General features: G+C 38.3%; 2 protein-coding genes and 1 pseudogene across 3 annotated transcripts; 1 reads left to right on the forward strand and 2 right to left on the reverse strand.

Annotated features, from left to right (window-relative positions):
- Positions 1-1,533: 1,533 nt before the first annotated feature.
- LOC148695110 (protein involved in starch initiation 1 pseudogene) lies at positions 1,534-3,781 on the forward strand (annotated as a pseudogene).
- A 12,963-nt stretch (positions 3,782-16,744) lies between these two features.
- Positions 16,745-17,781, reverse strand: LOC137716876 (ATP synthase subunit b', chloroplastic). Its single transcript, XM_068456234.2, is given in 1 exon segment — positions 16,745-17,781. A coding segment is annotated over 1 exon segment (642 nt). The 5' UTR covers positions 17,517-17,781; the 3' UTR covers positions 16,745-16,874.
- A 1,198-nt stretch (positions 17,782-18,979) lies between these two features.
- On the reverse strand, positions 18,980-21,891 carry LOC137718756 (uncharacterized). Of its 2 annotated transcripts, none has more exons than XM_068458294.2 (5): positions 21,384-21,858; positions 20,469-20,568; positions 20,145-20,244; positions 19,949-20,040; positions 18,980-19,779 (listed from the first exon to the last, which is right to left on the reverse strand). In XM_068458294.2, the coding sequence occupies exons 1-5, from the start codon at positions 21,586-21,588 to the stop codon at positions 19,419-19,421; spliced, it is 858 nt and encodes a 285-aa protein (XP_068314395.2). In that variant the 5' UTR covers positions 21,589-21,858; the 3' UTR covers positions 18,980-19,418. The 2 variants fall into 2 exon arrangements, with proteins under 2 accessions (XP_068314395.2, XP_088554374.1); XM_088698248.1 differs by having other exon boundaries at positions 19,326-19,785; positions 21,384-21,891.

Raw genomic sequence — 21,891 nt, forward strand, 5'->3', positions numbered from 1 at the left:
AGGCTTGCCTCTATCATTCTTCCACTAGCATAACCATATTTTGGTGTGGAGTACTCTAACTCCAACTTTCTTTGTAGTGTTCCTGTTAAGGAACATAGCCTGCTAACTTCTCCTCTGGTTTCCAGAGATATCTTTTCCATACTCCTTAATACTTGCACCATGGTGGTTTGTAAATCTTCATTAATAACCTTTCCATTCGACTTCTTAAAAGAGGTTGGGCTCTCTAAGATCTTGGGGTAGTGTAGTGAAGGAAAGTCCTCTGGGTGATATGTCATGCTTGCTTCTGTTGGACAAAAAGGTTTCCCAAATTCCACCTTCCACTTCAATGTTCAATCCTTCCTTCGTCTTGGCATTCAATATTCCAAAATAGGTCCCATCAAGCGTGCCAAAATTATGTTTAGGCTAGATCTGTCCCTGGCACAACTCCCCGAGGTTTTGCCTGTTAGGCAAGGTTTGCTGCAATATGAGTTTGCTATTAGTTTGAATGGTGCCTTTGTTAGGCCTTAAGGTTCACAATCAAAACCAATATGGATCTGAGCGTGCCACTGTTATCTTTGTATAACAAACCGTTCTTTTTTAATTGGGTTGATTACTTACACCACAAGTTACCTAGACTTCTTGATTCTATTGGATTGTTACAGATGAGTTAAGTTTGTATAAAGTTCTTTTTCTTGCCTTGTAAACAAGGACTTTTACTCATAATATTATGTCCATATAAAAAGAGTTCAGGGTCATTCCAACTATTTCTTTAATTATAGTTAACACTAAAGAAGCAAGGTTAATTTGTTTAGCCAGATTAATCATAGATGAAAACTTTGAACGAAAAGCAGTTGAAAATGATTTAAAACACAATGGAAGATATATTAAACAATAGATCTACTTTATGTAAGTACAAACAAAAGAGACTCGGGCAAGATTATAACTTTGTCAGGCAAGGTTCATCTTCTTGCAACTACTTTTATTTGTGTTTTTACAAGGGTTGTAATCTTTTAGAGAATGAAATGTAAATCGAGTTTACTAAGATGATTCGATACTACAATACTGGGAAAGGTAGCAGAGCTTCTAAAACTTGACAAAAAGATGGCTTTCTATGTTGAATCTATTACTAAAAGGGTAGAGTCTGGACAAAATGAAGCTTTATGGTTTCTTGCTTGTTTGAGAGCAAAGTTGGATGTCTTTTGATTGATTGGTTGAATGTCCTTATCCCTTGTGTCCCTTGTTGATTTATAGACATTTTAGCCTGACTCTTGAAGCCTTGCCTTTTGGTGATGGTCTCTGGAACATGGTGCGTCACCATTTATTTACCTATCCATGCCCTTGAAAAGTACTTTTTGCTAGGAATGAGCTGCCCTCTGAGAGTCAATTGTCATATAGGCTTGTTACCTATTCCTTGGCAAAAAATGATTTTTAATTCCTACTGGGCTGTCGACTTGTCCGAGCCCAACCCTCCTTCTTCTTCTTGTGTTATTGGGCCTCCACTCTCACTAGGCCCGGCGTTTAAATATCCACTCAAACAGTACCAGTGCGACATTTATGCAGTTGTGCTCCCTTATATCCAACACAAACCATAACAAAATAGCTTTTAGAGCAACCGCAAAACGGAAAGGCTCTTCCTTGAGGGTCGTCAGCTTGGTCTTAAATAATAGGAAGCTGAGCATTAGTGACAATGGAGCTTCTGAACCTGCGAGGATTCTTCTCGAAAGGTTGTTTGCACAGACACAGAAACTGGAAGAACCGATGAGCAGAAATTCTCGTCATCCTCAGGATGTCCAGCTAGGATTAAACCTTGAAATCCTTGAGTCTGATCTTCACGCTGCATTGGCAGCACTGAAGAAGAACGAAGAAGATTTGCAGGATGCTGAAAGAAAGATTTTCTTTGAGCACTGTGCATTACACTGGAGCTAGAGCAACAGGAGAAAGAAATTGCTGCAGCTTCTTGTAGGTATGGAAAAGCAGGGGAGGAATTGAAGCAGGCTAATTTATGTTTAGCTTCTCAGGCCAAGCATATAGAGGACTAAAAGCTTCAGGTTGGAGTTAGAGACCAGGAAAATGTGGCAGCACGGTCATCACTTTCTTTGAAAGAAGAGGAATTAGAGCAAATGCGAAATGAATTGCTGAATAAGAGTGAAGAAGCTGCTAAGTCCAAGGCTGAACTTGAATCCAAGGCTCACCTTCTAAATGAAGCCAACGAAGTTATCAAGAAACAAGATGCTGAGATTCAATGACTCCGGAAATCTATGCAGAAGAAAGAAGCAGAATTGGAAGTTTCTCAAATGCAAAGGAAATATGAAGCGGATAAACTAAAAGTTGCAGAGCACAAATTGGAAAAGTGGACAATGGAATGGTTATTGGCACGGGAAGAACTTAAGAGGAAGCATCTAGACACCTACGAGAAACTAATGAAACTTTAGAAGATTTCAGAAGAACGAAGAAGCTTCTTGCTGACGTGAGGTTAGAGTTGGTTTCCCCTCAGAAATCTCTGGCTTCTTCTAGAAAGAAAATGGAAGAGCAGGAGAAGCTTTTGAAAAACCAATGAGAAGAACTTGAAGAGCACAAGGGAAGTGTTATGTCTTGCTTAAAAACTTTGAGAGATGCCCAAATACAAGTACAAAGTGAAAGAGCAAAGCTTAAGGTTGTGAAGGCTTGAAAGGAGGAGCTTGAACAGGAATTATCCATGGAAAAGGAGCTTATGGAAGAGTTACAGGAGGTGTTGAAGAAAGAGAGATACTCTCTGGATCAGGCTATCAATGGGATTTCTTCTCTCCAAAACAAGCTAACAAGGAAAACGCTGAATTTGGAGAATGCGTGATCTTCTTCAGGATAAAGAATCGGAAATGTGGAGGCTAAGCTTGAGATTCAGCATTTGAAATCTGAGTGGGATTCTATAAATGTTATTTTGGATGAAAAAGATTCGGGACTTTTGAATGCAAGGAATAAGCTAGAGGAAGTAAACAAAGAAATTGCAGAGCTAAAGATGTTATTGGACAGTAAAGAGGACCAGCTTATTCAAGCAACTGCTCTACTCAAGGAGAAAGATGAATGTGTAAAAATGATGCAAAATGAGTTGAATAATACAAGCTGAAATATTCAGAAGTTGAAACTGTGGTGGAACGGATCGTAGAACTCACTAATAAATTGGTTATACCCATCAAGGATGAAGATTACAATGAATCCGGGTCGCTTGATGACAAGGGACAGCTTCAAACTATGGGAGAAACCAACTGATGATTTCAGGTTGCAGATCAAACAGCTTCAAACTGAGCTTGATTCAGCAAGGGACAGCTTAAGGGTAAAAGAAATGGAAGTTTTAGCTTTTCAGAGGGCTCTTACGCTCAAAGACGAGGAGCTTAAGATGGTTCTCAGGAGACTAGAAACAAAAGAACAAGAAGTAAAGCAATGGAAAGAAGAAGCTGAAGATGCTAACGATCTGAGAAAGCTATATGCATTGGTGCAAGAGATATTAGGGGAGAAAAGCATCGGAGACTTGGCAATCGAGAAGCTTCAACTTGAGGCAGCCCAAATAGAAGCTGAAGCCGCAACTAATGTACTCCACAAACTTGCAGAAACAAATGGGGAACTTTTGCATAAGGGCAGCATGCGCATTGAGGCCGACGGAAGTATCTTCGTCCCAAACGGTTACGACCCTAGCATAAGTACGGTGTAGAACAATGAATGTTTAACTGCGGTGACAGTGGAAGTTGCCCAGATTTCGGCGTTGACTGATAAGCTTGTGAAAGAGGCTGGTGTTGTTATAAGTGCAGGACCTATTGCAGGTCAGTAGCGGTAATTTATAAGGTAGTGACTGATTTCGTGTACAGACATGCCGATTTTATTATATTTGGTAGTAGTAATCATTTACATGATATGAGTACACCGTCACATGGTGTCTCGTGCTAATGAAACGACTTTTGGATAAAGATAAAGATAAAAAGCAATAGGTATTCCTATTTTCTTTGTTTATATTTGATTCTATTGTGCTTCGACTTGAGTTTCCTGTACTTGAAGTTACTTCACATGGAAATTTCGTGGAGAACATTAAGGGATTGAGACCTAAAATTCTTGAAAGTCTCATGTTTACATGTGATTTATGTTTTGTTTCTCAATTAATGAGTAAAGAGAACAAAATGTTACCGTGTTAAAGCAAGAGAGACTCACTGTAACAAAAATTCACATGGCAAGCACCTATTGGATAGGTGATGCACTTTTCAAACACAACACCCACCTATTAGACGGTTGATGCCATTGGAGCCCATGTCTTGCAAGAGAGTAATAATTAATTTTTTTTTTTTTTATACTGTCGATATTTTTATAGAAATATCCAAAAATCAACGAAAGATATGAAAGTGGGGATAAAGTTTAAACTTCACCTTACATCAGAAAAACTATTAAGTTTAAGTTAAAATCAACCGATATCATCGATGTTTCTAATACATTCATTAAATATCGGAAAAACTCATATTTCATCTAAGGCAATGTTTGCCAATCCCTGAAGTTCATTTTAAATTTTCATCATTTCCATCGAAAGCAATTGATATTGATATTGATATTCAATATATCCATCGATATTTTCACAAATTTGCACATCAATATTTTCACCAATACCGATATTTAATCACTGCAAATGAGGGAATCTCTTGACTCGATTGTCAGCTTGTCCTTCACTAGTTTGCAGAAAATAATCCCCAAAAAATTATGGGTACAAAGCTTTTTGATTTAAAAGGAAGGTCTAATCAGATAAATGACCTATGTGATCACAAGATAATCAGAAGATAGCCCTCGTGGTAAAAAAAAATAAGATTTACACCCTTGTGATGCTAGTCCCTAGTCTCTCTGTTACAACACTCCGCAGGATCAAACATACAGCGTTCGAAACACTGCTTCTCTCTTTGCTACAATTCCTAGTTGCATTAATTGATTGTATTTTCTTTCTTATTTTTGTCCTTGTGGATTCAAGAACCCAGAAACAAAACAATTAAAAAAAAAATTAAATTGATACTTAGTTTCTCAGCACCCCAAAAAAAAAAACCCTTTGCGGGTTTGGAGCTGGCTTGTATGAGTGACAGTGTTGGTGCTGCGTCTTTTCCCAGGTGTCCAATTGGTGACTAAATTATGTTCATCATTTGATTTATAAATATATGGAGCCAATAAACAACCTAGCCATTATTATTTTAAGGCGAGCCTCTTTGTCTTTGTGTTGGCGATGAATACAAGTTTAGTTTTACTGCGTAAAACAAAAACAAAGAGTTTGAAGTGTCGTTTCCGTCGTTAACAAGCGGAGGTGGGGTAGCTGGTTTGGGTGAAGAAGAAGAGGGTTTGAAGAAGGCATTCATCTTTGATTGCATTGCATCAATGCGTCGGATTTGAATTGAATTGGATTTGATTTTATTGAGCTTCCATCGTTTGATTTCAATGTACATTTTTATCCTTGAATTTAATTGACATTTAACAGAAAAATTACTTTTGGACTAAATTTGCTAATGGTCTAGCACATGAGGGTTTAAATCCTAACTTTTGTACCACGAGGGCTATCTTCCAATTACCTTGTGACCACTGGGACCATTTATCCGATTAGGCATAAAAGTAGAATACAATACAGTTGATCAACGCAGATGATCCAATTAACATTTATACATTTTTGCATACATAAAAAGCGAATATTTTTGCCCTAACTTCGACAGTGATCTGGTTTGTACTGCTGTTCTCCAGCGTCAAACCAGTAAAATGCCCTAATGCTACCCAACAAACTAGTTACAGCACATATGTATGGTTAAACTTAACTAGTTATGGGCAGGTGAACTGTGCATCAAACTACCGAGCAGGACCGGTGGTAACACCTTATTTGAAAAGGATACTTTTCATATTAGGGGGAATCCATGCCGGGTTTCCACTATTCTGACCATCGGTATGCTGAAAAGGATGCTCTGTCGTTTCTTCACCCTGGACCTCCCCATCTTTGTTCCAACGAAAATGCCTAGCTTCATGGCTGTAAATATGCCCAATGCACCCAGAAGTGGTCTCACTGCCAGATGAAAATCCTCAAAGATGCTGGTATACTTCTTCACGATTCCTGGACAAGTATCAAACGTAACCAATTCCACTTCAGCAGGATTAGCTACAAAGGTCGAGTTGTCTTCCCTAAAGGTCAGCATTCCCGGGAACTAGACAACAAGGCACCCATTTGGTAGGATCCATGATATTTTCCCAGTAGCCCACGTCCCTCTCCTCTTACGAGGCCAATCAAATCAAGGGCTCAATACATTAGCTTTCAGCCTGACAAACTGACCCACACAGTAGGATTCTGCCATCTGAAACTCTGAAGAATTCCCTTTCCAGAGAGTTTCTAACCCTATAAATCCAACAGCTACATTACCATCACGAGTGATGGAATGAAGAATACCTACTGGTGAGTGTTTCTTATATTCTTTCTTCAAGCGCACCCAATCACCAGTTGCCAAGCCAAAAGTTATCCGTTCCAGTGTTGAAACATGAACCCTCAGTGGGTCATGGATGCCATGGACTCTCACCAAAACAAACCCATGTTGGTCTGTGTCACGTTCGGCACCCACTATTTTGCCTTCGGGAATATGCATGTTTTCAGGTTTGCAGGAGTTTGGCAGCTTTCTGGAACGCACCGTGTCACCCACTTGCAGTTGATCCTTTGAAAGGAACCACTCAGTGTAACTAACGCTGCTTGATTTTTCCTTCATTGTTCTAATCCCACGACCCGTTCAGTCTATTAGTGTGTAAATTGATGAACTGATTAGTGAAGATTATAAGTTTACATTTGTGTTATGCCTTCAGCTCATAGGCTGAGTTTGTGTGTTAAAAATGTTATGTGTTGGTTAAGTCTCATAGGGTTTAACATTGGACAAGTGTCTTAATCTCAAAGTAAGATGTAATGGATATCTGAGGTTGAATTTAGAAATGTGTCCATCTCTCTCTCACCTCCAACGGTTAAATGTGCTAATGTATGAGCTCACATGCTCAAAGTGAGTGTCCGCAATATATGGAAGATTGCAGAAGGATATTCCTTGAGATTTTCTGACTCAAATTCTTCTCTTCTTCTTCCTCAAATTCTCTTAGATTCTCTTCCATAACCACTGCTAGAATTTATGTTTAATTTGAATCCTCTAACATGGCCTCAGAGCTAGGTTGGGTCTGAATTTCTAGGCGTCATGTTTGTGAAAGGGTGAGCTTGGATTCACAGCAAAAGCTCATTTCAGTGATTCGAGTTCATATCAGCGATCGAGTTTAACATAGCTGGATCTGGAGGAGGAGAATTCAGAGCGCCAGTCTTTAATGGCAAAAATTTTGATTTCTGGCAAATCAAAATGAAGATCATTTTCTGTTCACACGAACTATGGGATCTGGTTGAAAATGGGTATGAAACTCCGATGAAGAAGGAGGAGGAGCTCACGGAGGCAGAGAAGAAGCTAATGCGTGAGAATGTGGTCAAGGATACTAGAGCACTTGGAATCATCCAAGGTGCTGTTTCAGATCAAATTTTTCCAAGAATCGCAACCCAGGAAAGTGCAAAGGCTGCGTGGGACATTCTAAAACAAGAATTCGTTGGTGATAAGCAAGTACGATCTATGAAACTTCAAGGTCTTAGACGAGATTTTGAATATACTCATATGAATGATAGTGAATCGCTCTTTGTGTATATTGCTAAATTGTTCAATCTGATTAATCAAATGAGAAGCTATGGTGAAGATCTGAGTAATCAAAGAATTTTTCAGAAATTGCTAATTAGCTTGCCTAAATCCTATGATAGTATTGCAGCTGTGATAGAAAATACTAAGGATTTGGATACCATAGATGCTCAGGATGTTGTTGCAATTTTGAAGGGTTATGAACAAGGGCTTGATAAATATGGTGAAAGTAGTATGGAGAAAGCATTTGCTAGTTTGAACATTGCATCAAAATCAAATAGGTTTAATGGTCAAACAAACAATGGCAAATACTAGAAAAACTTTAGGCCAAAAGGGAAACAGTGGAGTAACAAGGCTGATTGGGGTAATAAGGCTAGTTTTCTTGTGAAGAATGATGCACATAACACCGGGGATAACGGTAAATTCTGTGATAGACTTCACTATGAGGAGTGTTGGGTTAAGAACAAGGTCAAGTGTCATAAGTGCAGCAAAATTGGGCGTCTGTAATGCAAACAAGGTTATGCAACAAGTGAATTTTGCTAATCAGGTTGAAGAAACTGGAAACCTATTATATGCTAATCATTCTAAATAAGTAAGGAAAATAAGCGATGAATTGTACATAGATAGTGGATGTAGTAATCATATGACATCCAGGGAAGATTTGCTTGTTGACATTAACAGAAGGGTGAAAGCCAAAGTCCAAGTAGGCATTAGAGCCTTGGTTGAAGTGGCAGGAAAAAGGACACTGATCATTGAAACAATGAAGGGTAGGAAATATATAAAGGAAGTTATGCTTGTATCTAGTCTTGTAGAGAATTTGCTAAGTGTAGGACAGATGACTGAGCATGGTTACTTTCTTCTATTTGGAGATTATAAGGTGTATGTGTTTGATGACAAATCTCTAAGAAACTTGGTGGTCAATGTGAAACAGAAAGGGAATAGGTGTTTTCCCTTAATCCTCAGCACAAACAAAGCTTGCATTGTGAACAAATGTGTAAGAATGTGCAAAGATATGGCACAAGAGGTTTGGTCACCTAAATTTCAGGAGTCTCAAGTTATTACAGAGTCAAAGAATGGTATTGGGGCTACCTGAAATTCAAGATAGTGATGCAGTGTGTCAAGTGTGTGCACTGGGGAAGAATCACAAGGAGTCATTACCCAAGGAGTCAAAGTGGAGAGCAAAAGAGCCACTAGAATTAATACACTCAGATGTGTGTGGTCTTATGCAAACACCAAGTTTGAGTGGAAACAGGTACTTCTTTACTTTCATAGATGATTATTCAAGGATGTGCTGGGTCTATTTTTTAAGAAACAAATCAGTTGCATTCCATGTGTTTAAGAAGTTTAAAGCTATAGTAGAGCTTCAATGTGGATACTCTGTGAAGAGGTTGAGAAAAGATAAGGGAGGAGAGTTCACTTCAAATGATTTTGGGAAGTTCTGTGAAGACCTGGGGATAGAAAGACAACTCACTGTTGCATATTCTCCACAACATAATGGAGTTGCAGAAAGGAAAAACAGGATTGTTGTGGAGATGACAAAATGTATGATTCATGAGAAATAACTTCCTTACAATCTCAGGTATGAAGCAGTGAACACATCTATGTATATGTTAAACAAAAGTCCTACAAAGGCTTTGGAGAACATTACACCTTCTGAGAAATTCAGTGGAAGAAAACCGGGGATTAAACACTTAAAAGTGTTTAGTTCAGTGTGTTACTCTCTCATTCCAGGAAATTTGCAAATTAGAATAAACAAGTGTCGTAGGTGTTTTCATTGGATATGGTGCCTGTGAGAAGGGGTATAGGGTGCTGAATTCTGCAACTCAAAAGGTTTTGCTCTCTAGGGATGTAATCTTCAATGAGAATGGTAAATGGGGTTGGGAGAAGCACAAAGTTAAAGAAGTATGCATTCCACTATCTGCAAATGAATCTTTGGAGATGAATGAAGTTAATGATGATGTTGTATCTGGATGTTCTCAAGTCCAAATTGAAGACTCTCTAGCTACAGTCTCTGGTGAACCACGCAGTTCAAGTTCTTCATCTCAGTATGATCATACTCCACTGAGGTACAAAAACTTGAGTGAGATTTATGAGAGATGTCATTTGTGCATTGTTGAACCCGAAAGATTTTAATGATGCTACATAGGATGAGGCATGGGAAAAGGCAATGGAAGATGAAATGAGCATGATTGAGAAGAACCAGACATGGGAATTGGTAAGGAGACCATTTGATAAGCCTGTGATTGGGGTAAAATGGGTTTATAAAACTAAGTTGAAATTAGATGGCTCGGTTCAAATGAATAAGGCTAGGCTAGTTGCAAAAGGCTATGCACAAAAGCCTAGGGTAGACTATAATGAAACACTTGCACCCATGGCAAGGTTGGATATCATAAGAACCCTTATTGCACTGGCTGCAAAGAACAATTGGAAGCTGTTTCAATTGGATGTGAAATCGGCTTTCTTAAATGGCGTACTTGAAGATGAGGTGTAGGTAGATCAGCCAGATGGATTCATTCTGCAAGGAAATGAGGATAAGGTGTACAAATTGCACAAGGCTTTATATGGTTTGAAGCAGGCACTTAGACCCTGGTATGGAGAGATAGATTCCTATCTTGCGCAGTATGGTTTCAAAAGAAGTACCAATGAGGCAACATTATATACTAAGTGCAGAGGAGACTCAGATTTGATCATTGTGTTTATATATGTTGATGATATAGTCTATACTGGAAACTCTCAGGAGCTAATGGAGGAATTCAAGATTGATATGATGCATAAGCATGAAATGATAGATTTGGGCTTGTTGCATCATTTTCTGGGAATGGGGGTTATGCAAACTGAACACTGTATCTTCATACATCAGATGAAGTATGCATCAACTCTGTTGAAGAAGTTTGGGCTCCAGGATTGTAAACATGTGAGCATCCCACTTGTACCACATGACAAACTAAGAAAGGATGATGACAGTAGAGCTGCAAATGAATCTTAATACAGGAAAATTGTGGGAAGTTTGTTGTATCTCACAGCAACAAGGCCTGATATAATGTATGATGCATGTCTGTTAGCAAGGTTTATGCATTGTCCTTCTAACACACACTATGGGACAACAAATAGGGTACTTAGATATGTTCAGGGAGCTCTGAATTTTGGTTTAGAGTACAAGAAGGGTAAAGGGGCAATTCTGAAAAGCTTTTGTGATGGTGATTGAAGTGGTTCAGAAGAAGATATGAAGAGCATGTTTGGTTATGCTTTTACCTTTGGCAATGGTTTCTTTTCTTGGGATTCTGTCAAACGTACAACAATGTGTTGCTTTATCCACAGCTGAAGCAGAGTATATCAGTGCATCAGAGGTAACTACACAAGCCACTTGGTTAAGATTTGTGTTGGAAGATTTGGGTGAAATGCAATCTATTGCAACACCATTGAATTGTGACAACACTTCAGTTATTGTTATTACTAAAAATCCTATATTTCATAAAAAAACCAAGCATATTAATAGAATGTATCATTTCATCAAAGAGGCATTGCAGCATTCACCATCCTACAAAAGAGCAAGTTGCTGACATTTTTATAAAGGCATTGGCAAGGGAGAAATACACATATCTTAGAGATCTTCTTGGAGTGAAATCAGTCGACAATTTAAAGGAGAGTGTTAGTGTGTAAATTGATGAACTGATTAGTGAAGATTATAAGTTTACATTTGTGTTATGCCTCAACTCATAGGCTGAGTTTATGTGTTAAAAATGTAATGTGTTGGTTAAGTCTCATAGGGCTTAACATTGGACAAGTGTCTTAATCTCAGAGTAATATGCAATGGATGTCTGAGATTGAATTTAGAAATGTGTCTATTTCTCTCTCACCTCCAACGGTTAAATGTGCTAATGTATGAGCTCGCATGCTTAGAATGAGTGTTCGCAATATATGGAAGATTGCAAAGGGATATTCCTTGAGATTTTTTGAGACAATGGTGAAATTTTGAAAGTGACAATGATGGTGAAAACGTTTTACTGTGGTTAATTCCATTTACCCATTTGTCTATTAACTACCAACCTATATATACATATATGTGTGTGTGTGTGTGTGTGTGTGTGTCTATTAACTACAAACCTAGGTATTCTAATATTGTGTTCTGGAAAAATCCCTTAAATGAGTGTGAGTTAATTAAAAGGATTAAACAAAAGCTTGTTGGATGGAAGGCTAATACTGTCTTTAAGGGAGGAAGATTAACCATTATTAAGTCAAATTTGATTAGTATGCCTTATCATATAATGTCGTGTTTCAAATGTCCTGATCGAGTAACTGAAAAGATAAATAAAGAATGTATGGACTTTTTCTGGGGAGGGATAAGAAATTAAAGGCAACTGCTTGGAAGAAAGTTTGCACCTCAAAGGAGCATGGAGGGCTTGGTATTAGGAGAGTTTGATCACTTTAATAATGCGTGTCTAGCCAAATTAAGTTGAAAAGTTTTGACTAATGAGAATAATCAGTGGGTTCAAATTGTTAAAATAAAATACTTAAGGAAATATAATTTCCTGAGTTATAAAGTTAAGCAAAATATTCTCTAGCCTGGAAAGGCATTCTTAAGAGTATGGATATTATTTACAAGGGTATGAGGTGGATTGTGGGTATGGTAAGGATATTCTATTCTAGACCCATCAATGGATTTTTCCTTACCCATTGTTCCATCTTGTCCAGAGAATCAACGGGCAACTTTGAATTGAGAAGCTAGAGTTAGTGATTCCATTGCTAACAATTGTTGGGATAGAACTCATCTTTCTGAAGTGTTGGATTTAGATACTGTTAGGAAGATAGGTATTATCCATATTCCTATTCAAAATAGAAAGTGATTATTTTGTTTGGGGTCCTTCAGCTAATGCAAAGTTCTCGATTAAGTCGGCAACTTGGATCCAGAGCCCTGATCATCAGGATGTAATATAGACATAAGTTACTGAAGAAATTGTGGAAGTTGATTCCCCCAAGGTTAAAATTTTTGCATGCCTCCTTATACATGAAAAGTTACACACCAGGAGTCGTATGAGTATATTTGTTCCGGATATTGATAAAATTTGCCCTCTATGTGGCAATATGATGAAAATCAAAATCATTTGTTCCTTAAATGTCATTATGCAAAAATGGTCTGGAATCTTTCTCCTGTGAGTCTATGGAATAATAATTCAGTGCAATTTGACAAAGTTATAGATTGAATGAAAACTTTAATCTCGTCTGAGGACAATAGTTTGAGTCACTTAAGTAGAGCTCTTCTTAACTGCTGTCAAATTTGGAATAATAGAAATAATAAAGTGTTTAAGAGTATAATTCATATCCCTACTCAAAGTTTATTAATCGCAGCAAACGTAGGTTTGTCGCACTTCAAGGTTAATTGTAAATAAAATATCGGGGTTGGAACTTGTACCCCGCATCTCATTAGATGGCAACCCCCTCATCCTAGTTTTATTAAATTAAACTTTTGATGGTTTTGTCAGTTTGGAAGAAGCGTTTGCTGCTTTTGTTATAAGGAATGAGGAGGGGCAACCATTCAATGCAAGTGCTTTTAATCTAGATGGCGCCACTATCTCTCTTGTGGAGACCATTTCTTTAAAAGAAGGCATTTATATACCATACGCAAAGGTTTCAAGAACATAATGGTGGAAGGGGACTCCATGCTTGTGATTCAAGCTGTGTAAGGCGCTTGGGAAACTCCTTGGCATCTTAAGTCAATTGCGGATTATATTAGATGGCTGGCTTCTAAATTTCATTGCATTAGGTGGAACCATATCTTTAAGGAAGCAAACTTTGTGACTAGCACTTTAGATGACTTTGGCCATACTATAGCGAACCCATATTTTTTGGAGTATTGTTGACCATTTTCGTCTATGGAGACCTTTAAATTTGATTGTATGGGAAACAGTTCTATTCGAGGTTTCAAATTTTAATAAATCTCTTTCTTGATAAAATATAGGGAAATACCCATAAATAGAACAACTTCTTAATCTTGGGACATAAATAGGACATTTCGAATATGCACACAGCATGCACAACAATATTGTCCTCCCCAGAAATATGATTTTTCCTACACCTTGAAATGACCAAATTGTCCTCTCATATAAATGGGTTATCAAGAAATTCTAGCTCTCATTCTTCATCCAAGCTCTCTCCCTCTCTCTCTCTACATTTCAAATATTCACAAGAGCTCTCTTTCTAACCTCGATTTTTACCTTTTCATTTGTAGGTTTCGTGAACTGGGTTTGCTTAATTTTTCTTTTTGATTGATGAATTTTTGGAGTTTAAGTGATTGATTTTGTGTTTCTTGGAGGACACCCAAATCCTTCATTTTTTATTTTTTTTTATTTTATTTTTATTTTTGATTTTTTATCATTTCTCTGATTTATATGTGGGTTCTCATTTCTTCTGTCTTCTCCCTCCCTCTGCTCCCTCTCTCGATCAAAATTTACAAGCACTAAAATAGGGTTCGGCTTTTACTGCACTTAAATGAAAAAACGTATTAAAGGTTAGTTGCTATTTGGAGAAGAAAAAAATTGAGGGAAAAGAGAGAAATCAGAGTGGAAAAAAGGAAGAGAGAATGATATGGACGAAATGTTTCGCGTACTTGTATGCTTTCTTCATATTAAGCTTGTTCATACACTATATGTACATGACATGCATAGGACATGCACATGTCATGCTCACATATCTGAGCTCTACCTAAAAACTCATAGCTCACAGCTAAGTCTTCGAAATCAAAAAAAAGATGCATTAGATAAACGACCCTAAACTTTATGTGAAGAACCGAAGATTCATTAATTTGAATTTGGTATCAAATTTGATTGGGTTCAAATATTTCAAGGATTTGAAAAAATTGCAGTTTCAATAGGCATGAAAGAACCCAAATGAATCAAAGGAAATTGTTTTTTTCGTATTTGCAGGGCCTGCCTCTGAATTAAAGGAAAAAGTAGTAAACTACGTTAATACGAAGAGTATTAAAGATGAAAATACGCACCATCTACACATAATACACTATATGCAACCACATGCACATAATATGTACAGTACATGCACATGATATGCACAGAACAAGAGAAACTTTAACAGAAACATATTGGTATAGTGGATACAATTAAACCATAATTGTTATGTATATAAGGTTATAGTGACAGTTTGAAAAGTCTTGTTACATATATCAGCCACCGCTTAAACGTGCACGTGGAAAACATGATACTCGTTATTGTTATTTCACGGACACGCATGACCCTTAATGTTCTTTAAGTTTTTTTCTTAATTTTGTTTTTCACCGATGCCAATTAGGTTGTGGCCATACTCGCTAAATTCTGGGGCACACCATACGTTCATCATAACTAGTGAACATTCCCACTTCTCATATTAAGATGTAGCCATGCACACCACATGCACATTACGGACAAATTTTCACAAATTTCTGCAATTGAACACTTGAACTAGAAATTGTTTTATCCCAGTCTTGTAGCACGTCAAAACTTGAAATTTATTCGACAAACCATACCCGCCAACATGAAACACAAACCCTAATTTAACTTCTAAGTATTCATTCATCTTACAAACAACCCAGTTATTCCATAAATCATTGATGAAGGAACTTGGAACCACACACCCTACCTTACTATGCCTGCCAAAGCTTCAGTTGTCAGAAAAAATGGAACTTTTTGGCCAAAACAGAAAATATGGTACAAAACCCAACTCACTCTTCTCACCTCTCTCTCTCACATCCCTTTGTTCGAAAATCAAAGGTATGAGATGAACCCAAAGCCCAGCTCACTCTTCTCACCTCTCTTTGGACTTCTATCTCTTCGAAATTTGAGCTAAGAGGTATGAGGAAGGGAGAGAGAGTAGAGAGAGAAAGTGAGAGAAGAGAGAGGAAGGGAGAGAGAGTATAGTGAGAGAAAAATAAAAAAATGGAAGGAATAACACATTTATATGTGGGTATTTTAGTAATTTTGGTTTTGTGCATGGTGTGCATGGCCAATTCGTCCTATTTATGTCCCATTTTAGAGTATTTCCCTCGTCGTGCGAGTTGTCAAAACAATTGTATGTTGTTAGCTAAATCTGTCACATTACACATGGATGATGCTAAGGATAATCAAGGTTTGTTGTTGATGCAACTGAGTTTCACATTTACCTTGCCATTAGATTAACAAAAATGTTACTACTTTAATCTATAACGAAGGAATGTTCATAGTTTGTACTGGGTTAAATCCACCCAGACAATTCATCCACTTGCCATCACATCATTTATATATCTAAGCTCATTCTCTACCTTATTTATTTAACAAATAAGATTTTGACATGTGTGCACAATACATTGGTGAATAGATATAGTGGAGAAGGGTTATTTTTTTATTAGGTTAATCTTTCCTAGATAAAAGTGGTAATGAGAGAGGGTGAATAGAAATGAAGATCTCGGGTGCAGAGAAAATTCACACCGTGGCATTTGTAAGATTGCAAATCCAAAAATTCTTGAGTACTCTGGAATACCGGGTGCTCTGAATGTTTTAACTGTTAAATCTTAATTTTTATATTTTTAAATAAAGATCAATGGCCAAGACATCCAAAATATTCGATATCCCTAAGTACTCAAGAAAATCCCAACAAATCACATGCAAAGATAAAACCCAAAGGTACACATTGCTCTTGTACCAAAGCCCTGTTCCATTTTGGGCTACAAAAAGGTTGAAATCTATAGCGATACATCTTGCTTTTGGGACGCATTGACGAAATGAGTGATAGAAAAAAATCTTGATGACTACGAGAATCCACTACTTGCAATACTAGTCTACAATTGGGCAAATGAAACTTGTTGCTGCAAAGCAGAATGAAATGCACCAGCATAAACACCTACTCAGCTCTATCATGGTTTTTCAGGTATTGGTTTACAAATAATATTATTTAATTTGTACATGTTAATAACCGCAAAAAGAAGTTCTATCACTATTATTGTTCTATTTTGCTCACCCAACTCATCCGAGACAAACTTACATGAAACGAGTTCGTTTCCACCGTCACATCTAGAATTGCTAGTTGACACAAATCCCATGGATCCTTTCTGTCCTCAATTACACAAAATCTTGAACCAGAACAACAAAGAAATCAGTCATTTCATTCATTTAACATATAAATAATATTACATTAAATAATCATAGACACAACAATCCAATCCCCCATCTGCCCATCTACCCGTTTGCCTTGATAAATTACTCAAAGAGGAAGGACCTTCTTAATAATCTGGTCACTAAGGTTGGCAATCTGAAAGTCCAGCGCCTTCATGGTCTCCTCCTTTTGCTCTTCCAACTTTGCCAACACCTCCTGCAGCTCTACCTCTACCTTCTTCCTCCCTTTCGCCAATTTCTCCTCCACCTCCCCCTACGTCTCTTTCTTTATCTTCATCAATGCCATCGATATCTTCGCCCTCTTGATGCCAATGCCTTGCTCCTCAAGTTGCTTCACCTCCTCCAACGTGTCCTTCATGCTCCCCAGCTTCTCCCTGATGGCTGAGTCCCTCTCGTCTCTGAACTTCCCTAGTGGGCTGTAGTAGAGCTTGTCCAGCGCCACCATCAGCAGTAGGAACTGCACTATCTGGATGTGGAGGGTGAGGTTGAAGTCGAACAAAGCCCCCTTCTCGAACTCCTCTGCCAGGGAGGGTGGCGCCAAGGCCAACGAGGCAGCGACGATGGCGGAGAGGGAGGAGGAGAGGGATACCAACTGGGGCTTTGTGAGCTTCTAGAGGTTTGATGGGATTTTGGGGATGGAGATTTGGAATGGGATTCTGGGTTTTGGGATTGGGGAAGAAGGGGAGGAGGAGATGGGGACTTTGGAGGAAGACATGATCGTGTTGACCATGGCGGAGGGAATTAGATCCTCTCCAGAGCACAAGCTCAATATCCTCCTGACCAGTACACGTGAGCCGTTGGATTTTAATCAAATAGTTACAAACAGTGGATCTCTTTAAAAATTATAATAATTGTAACTGTTTGATCAAAATCCAACGGCTCATATGGGCTAGTTAGGAGGATCTTGAGCTTGTGCTTAAAAGAGTATCCAATTCCATGGCGGAGGACTGCTAGTTTTTGGGTGTTGTTCTCTAGATTTTGGGATTTTAGATTACCCTTTGGGAATTTGAGGGGTTGTGAATTTAGGGGCCATCTCAATTCTTTGCCACACATATTCAGTGGGTTCTTAGGCCATCTCCAACTGAAGGAGAGGGCTCGTTTTAGCCCTCTGACCCTCCAAGAAATTAATATTTTAATGAACAGTGCAGGGCCATATTTCTTACCATCTCCAACCGAGGAGCCAGACGGCCATAGGCCAAACATAGCCCTGTGAAAAAAAAAACCCATCTCCAACCGAGGGCCAAATGGCTATAGGGTCAAACATAATTTATTATTTAAATTTAGAAGCTACAACTACAACAAATTAAATGTAATATAATTAATATTTAAAATAAATTGTGAAACAACTTACTTCGTCGTAGTAATTGGCGCTGCTTTCATATCTACTTGCAGCGGTTAACAATTGTATGTTAAATTAATTTTTTAATTTAAGTGTCCAATTACTGGTACAACTTAGTTTGAGATAGTTACATGTATAAATGCACGTTTACCATCTCTAATAGGAAGCTTATATGGGGTACCCATTATATTTGTCCCACATCGGTCGTGGGAGGGAATTGAGCAAGCAAAAGCTTATATTTGGGGCATCCATTATATTTGTCCCACATCGGCTATGGGAGATTAATGAGCAAGCAAACATGCCTATAAAAGGAACACCCCAACATTGAACAAATCACCTTTCTCGGCCTATAATTAAATATTTTTAAAAAAAAATTTGGTCCCCAAAAAAAAAAAAAAAAAAATCAAATATAACGGTTCGTTGATGTCAGCATGTTACCGTTGCATTCAAAATCCGATCCAGCTTGGGGCTGGCTTGCTGGCTGGGTTGGGCCAGCCGGTTGGCCCTTTAGCCATTTTTTGTCCTTTGGGGCCCACGAGCTCTTTGGACTAGCCCTCGGTTAGAGACGGTTTTCAGGGGCCCTCTGGACCCTTCGGTTGGAGATGGCCTTATGGATTCAAGAAGGGAAGGAGTTTGCAGTGGATGATGAGTGGGACTGTTACTGTCCCACTTGAGGGCCCACAAATTTGGCACCTTGGATACAAACGTATTCAAACCTAGTCCAGGCCGCTGGTGGCCCTCTACCACAGTAGTGAAGAGGAGCATTGTTCTTGCATCACGACATGGATTCAATCTACTCCCTAATCTAACATCAAATTTAAGAAATCTATCGTTTGACCAAAAAAAAAAAAAAAAAAAACACTAGTCCAAGTAAATTTTGAATTCCAAAAAGTCAAAGAAAAATTGGAGTCCCTGTGAAGAATAACTTACATGTACTTGAAATGTCATGGTGGCAACATTCTAAATAAAATCACATTTATGTGGGTAAAAATAAAAACACATAGTAATGCGTGATTGTTTTTAGATTGCGTCATCGCTCTGGTGCAAGTTTCCCTCGCCATGAAGCTCCTAAAAGAACAACCCTCCCTCATGTCCATTGACTTAACTGAGACACCAAGATCTTTACAACTACAATTTTCAGGTGTTGCGAATGGGAGGAACAAGTAGAAAAACAGATTTAAAAGTGGGCAAATGACTGTAGAGTGTAAGGCCAAATGTAAATTTATGATATTTTCGAATCAATTTAGGCCAGAAGGAACAGAAATCCATCACTATAGCGTTCTTGAAGATGCACTAATCTATTCTCCAAGTATCCCTTCGACTGTGCCGTTTATCGCGTTTTTCGAAACAAAGCCCGAATATCTTCCTAAACCCAACCAGTAAGCCACTAGCTATGCTTGGCGCGCAAGTTCTTGGAGATGATGTTCCTACAGCTGACAGTTTGGAGTATGGAAACCATTCTCCTAATAAGAAAGGCAGCCTACTCTCATTGTGTTCAATAGAAACTTCGTCATCACAACGTGGGGACTTTGGATTCTCGATGTCATCAGAATCGTAATATACCTCGTCGTTCTGTTCTACCTCTTTGCCATTCCTTTCTTCCTGTATGTCAATCTGCCCTTCCTCTTGAAAGCTCATTGATCGCGACATTGACCTGCACCTATCAAATTGATTAGTACACAGCATGACTGAAAAGATAAAAGTCCAGTTAAGAAAAGCGATTAAGAAGTGGGGCTTATTATACGCGTAGGGAACTGCGGTATTTTCATGTTTTTGCGCTAAAAATTCTTGTAAAAGAGAAATGGCAATAGGGAGAGCCTCACATTGTGTTTTGTTTTAAAGCGAGGAACCCTTTCTTTGACGATTGCCTCTTTGTCATGCTGTAGCTGATTGAAACATGCCGGACAAAACGCAGCTGCACTTACCAAACAACACCAGTTTGAAGGACACCGCACCAGCTTTATAGTAGCCAACTGGATAAACGAAAAATTTCATAAACTCAAGGGAACTGCCCCATACCTGATCACCATCTTTGATTCCATAATGGTTGATATGATCAGTTTCAACAAGTAGCTTCTGATTACCGTAGCACAAGCAGAAATGACCCCACACGTGTGGCCTCCACAATCCATAATTTAACAAGGAACATCGTTAATCATAGGAATCCGGCAGTGCAATGAACCTTCCAACTCAAGAGTATAAAAAGGAAGTTTCCATGGAAAATGAACAACTGTTTAATACAGTCTAAAGAATAAAACTATCTGAATGCAAAGAAGTTCAATTTATGTGATTATATGAGTTCGCTTCTAATCCAAAATACTTCAATGGATGATGTGAACATACCATGAAATTTTTCCCGGTCCTTTCTGTGGCATGTGACTGAAAACGGCCTCAACTGCCTGTTTCAATTCTAAAACCGTGGCCGTCATAGCAACTTGAATGTCTGTGAAAGCGAACATCGTAGTTCATGCAGCTCATCAGATAAACATCTTGATTCTTGCAATCCTCAACCAAAAATATAAGTAAACGAACATTTTTATCCTCTTAAATTCTCAGCTAAAAAAATCATAACTTCAAATGCAAAAAGAGGGCAAAAAAGACCGAGAGAAAGAGAGAAAGTCAGCTGTATTAAGGATTAATTTGGATAACTATTCTCACCAAACAAAGTGGAGGGCTATTAAGACAGCAAACTGCAAAATACATTTCTGAGAATATGATAATGACGACTAAATCAAATCCTAAGAAAATTGAAAAAACCGTAGATTTCATTGCGGAAAATGTCTAGAACTGCATATATGAATTAGGTAATGAAAATCAAAACAAATCAGCCAGACATTAACCCTGAAATGTGCGCAAAATTATTTTTCAAAACGGAAAAAACCTAACTAACAATGTGCACACGGTTGACCTCCAACATTCCCACAATTTTCTGAGCAACCAAACACACAGGAATGAGATTAACAACCTAGAAAGACAATAACAGAGATGCCTTCAAAATGAAATTAGAAACTAATAACGCAACACCAGCATGAAAATTACTATATCTTCGCCGAGATCGAAATGGCATCGTAAAAGAAAAACGATTACAAATTTAAACACCGAAGATTTCTACACCATTAGGATTAAAATTAAACTGTAACTCAAAAGAAGAAAAAAAATTACAAATTTGAGTCCATTTTCCAACATTTTCTCGGCAGCCAAACAACCAGCAACAATGCACCTTAGAAATTTAGAAACAAGAGGAAAGAGAGAGTATACCGAAGCAAGAGCCGTCCAATTTCATAACGGAGAGCCGGAGTGGCTCCTGAGGAAGCGCGGAGTAGGAGAAGCTCTTGCGGGAAAAGCCATCGACGAGCAGCAACGGCACAAACGGCAGAGAATTGGAGCGGCGATGCCGTTCGATCGACGGCTGCCGGACAGGGACAAAATCATCATCGTCAATCCTCAGCGTGCTATACGACATAGCTCTGTGAATTTCTCCCGGAGAAACCCCTCAACCATCGCCTTATACCCGAAAAAAGGAGCTCGAAATTCACTCAAAAAAATGTAAAAATAAAAGAAATTAAAGGATAAATAAAGAGGGATTAGATTCTTATGGAAGAAGAACACGCATTGTGAGATTAGGGCTTTTGGGGAAGCTGTTTCAGAGCTTCTGTCGGAGGCAATTCCAGAGACAGAGAAAGCGAGGGAAGAAAGAGAACCGGAGGGAGATATTTCCCTCTAATTTTTGTTTGTTTTTTTTTTTTTTTTTTAACATTTTGGGTTT

The sequence above is a fragment of the Pyrus communis genome, chromosome 8 (assembly GCF_041283825.1).
Source record: "Pyrus communis isolate YQ-2024b chromosome 8, ASM4128382v1, whole genome shotgun sequence".
NCBI lineage: Eukaryota > Viridiplantae > Streptophyta > Magnoliopsida > Rosales > Rosaceae > Pyrus > Pyrus communis.

Excerpts from the sequence above, each read along its gene's own strand:
- LOC137718756 (XM_088698248.1), bottom strand. The coding sequence starts at position 21,588 with ATGTCGTATAGCACGCTGAGGATTGACGATGATGATTTTGTCCCTGTC. Across the intron at positions 20,569-21,383 it reads ATTGGACGGCTCTTGCTTCG|ACATTCAAGTTGCTATGACG; the intron begins GTATACTCTCTC and ends TCGCTTTCACAG. Across the intron at positions 19,786-19,948 it reads GCTTTAAAACAAAACACAAT|GTGCAGGTCAATGTCGCGAT; the intron begins GTGAGGCTCTCC and ends TCAATTTGATAG.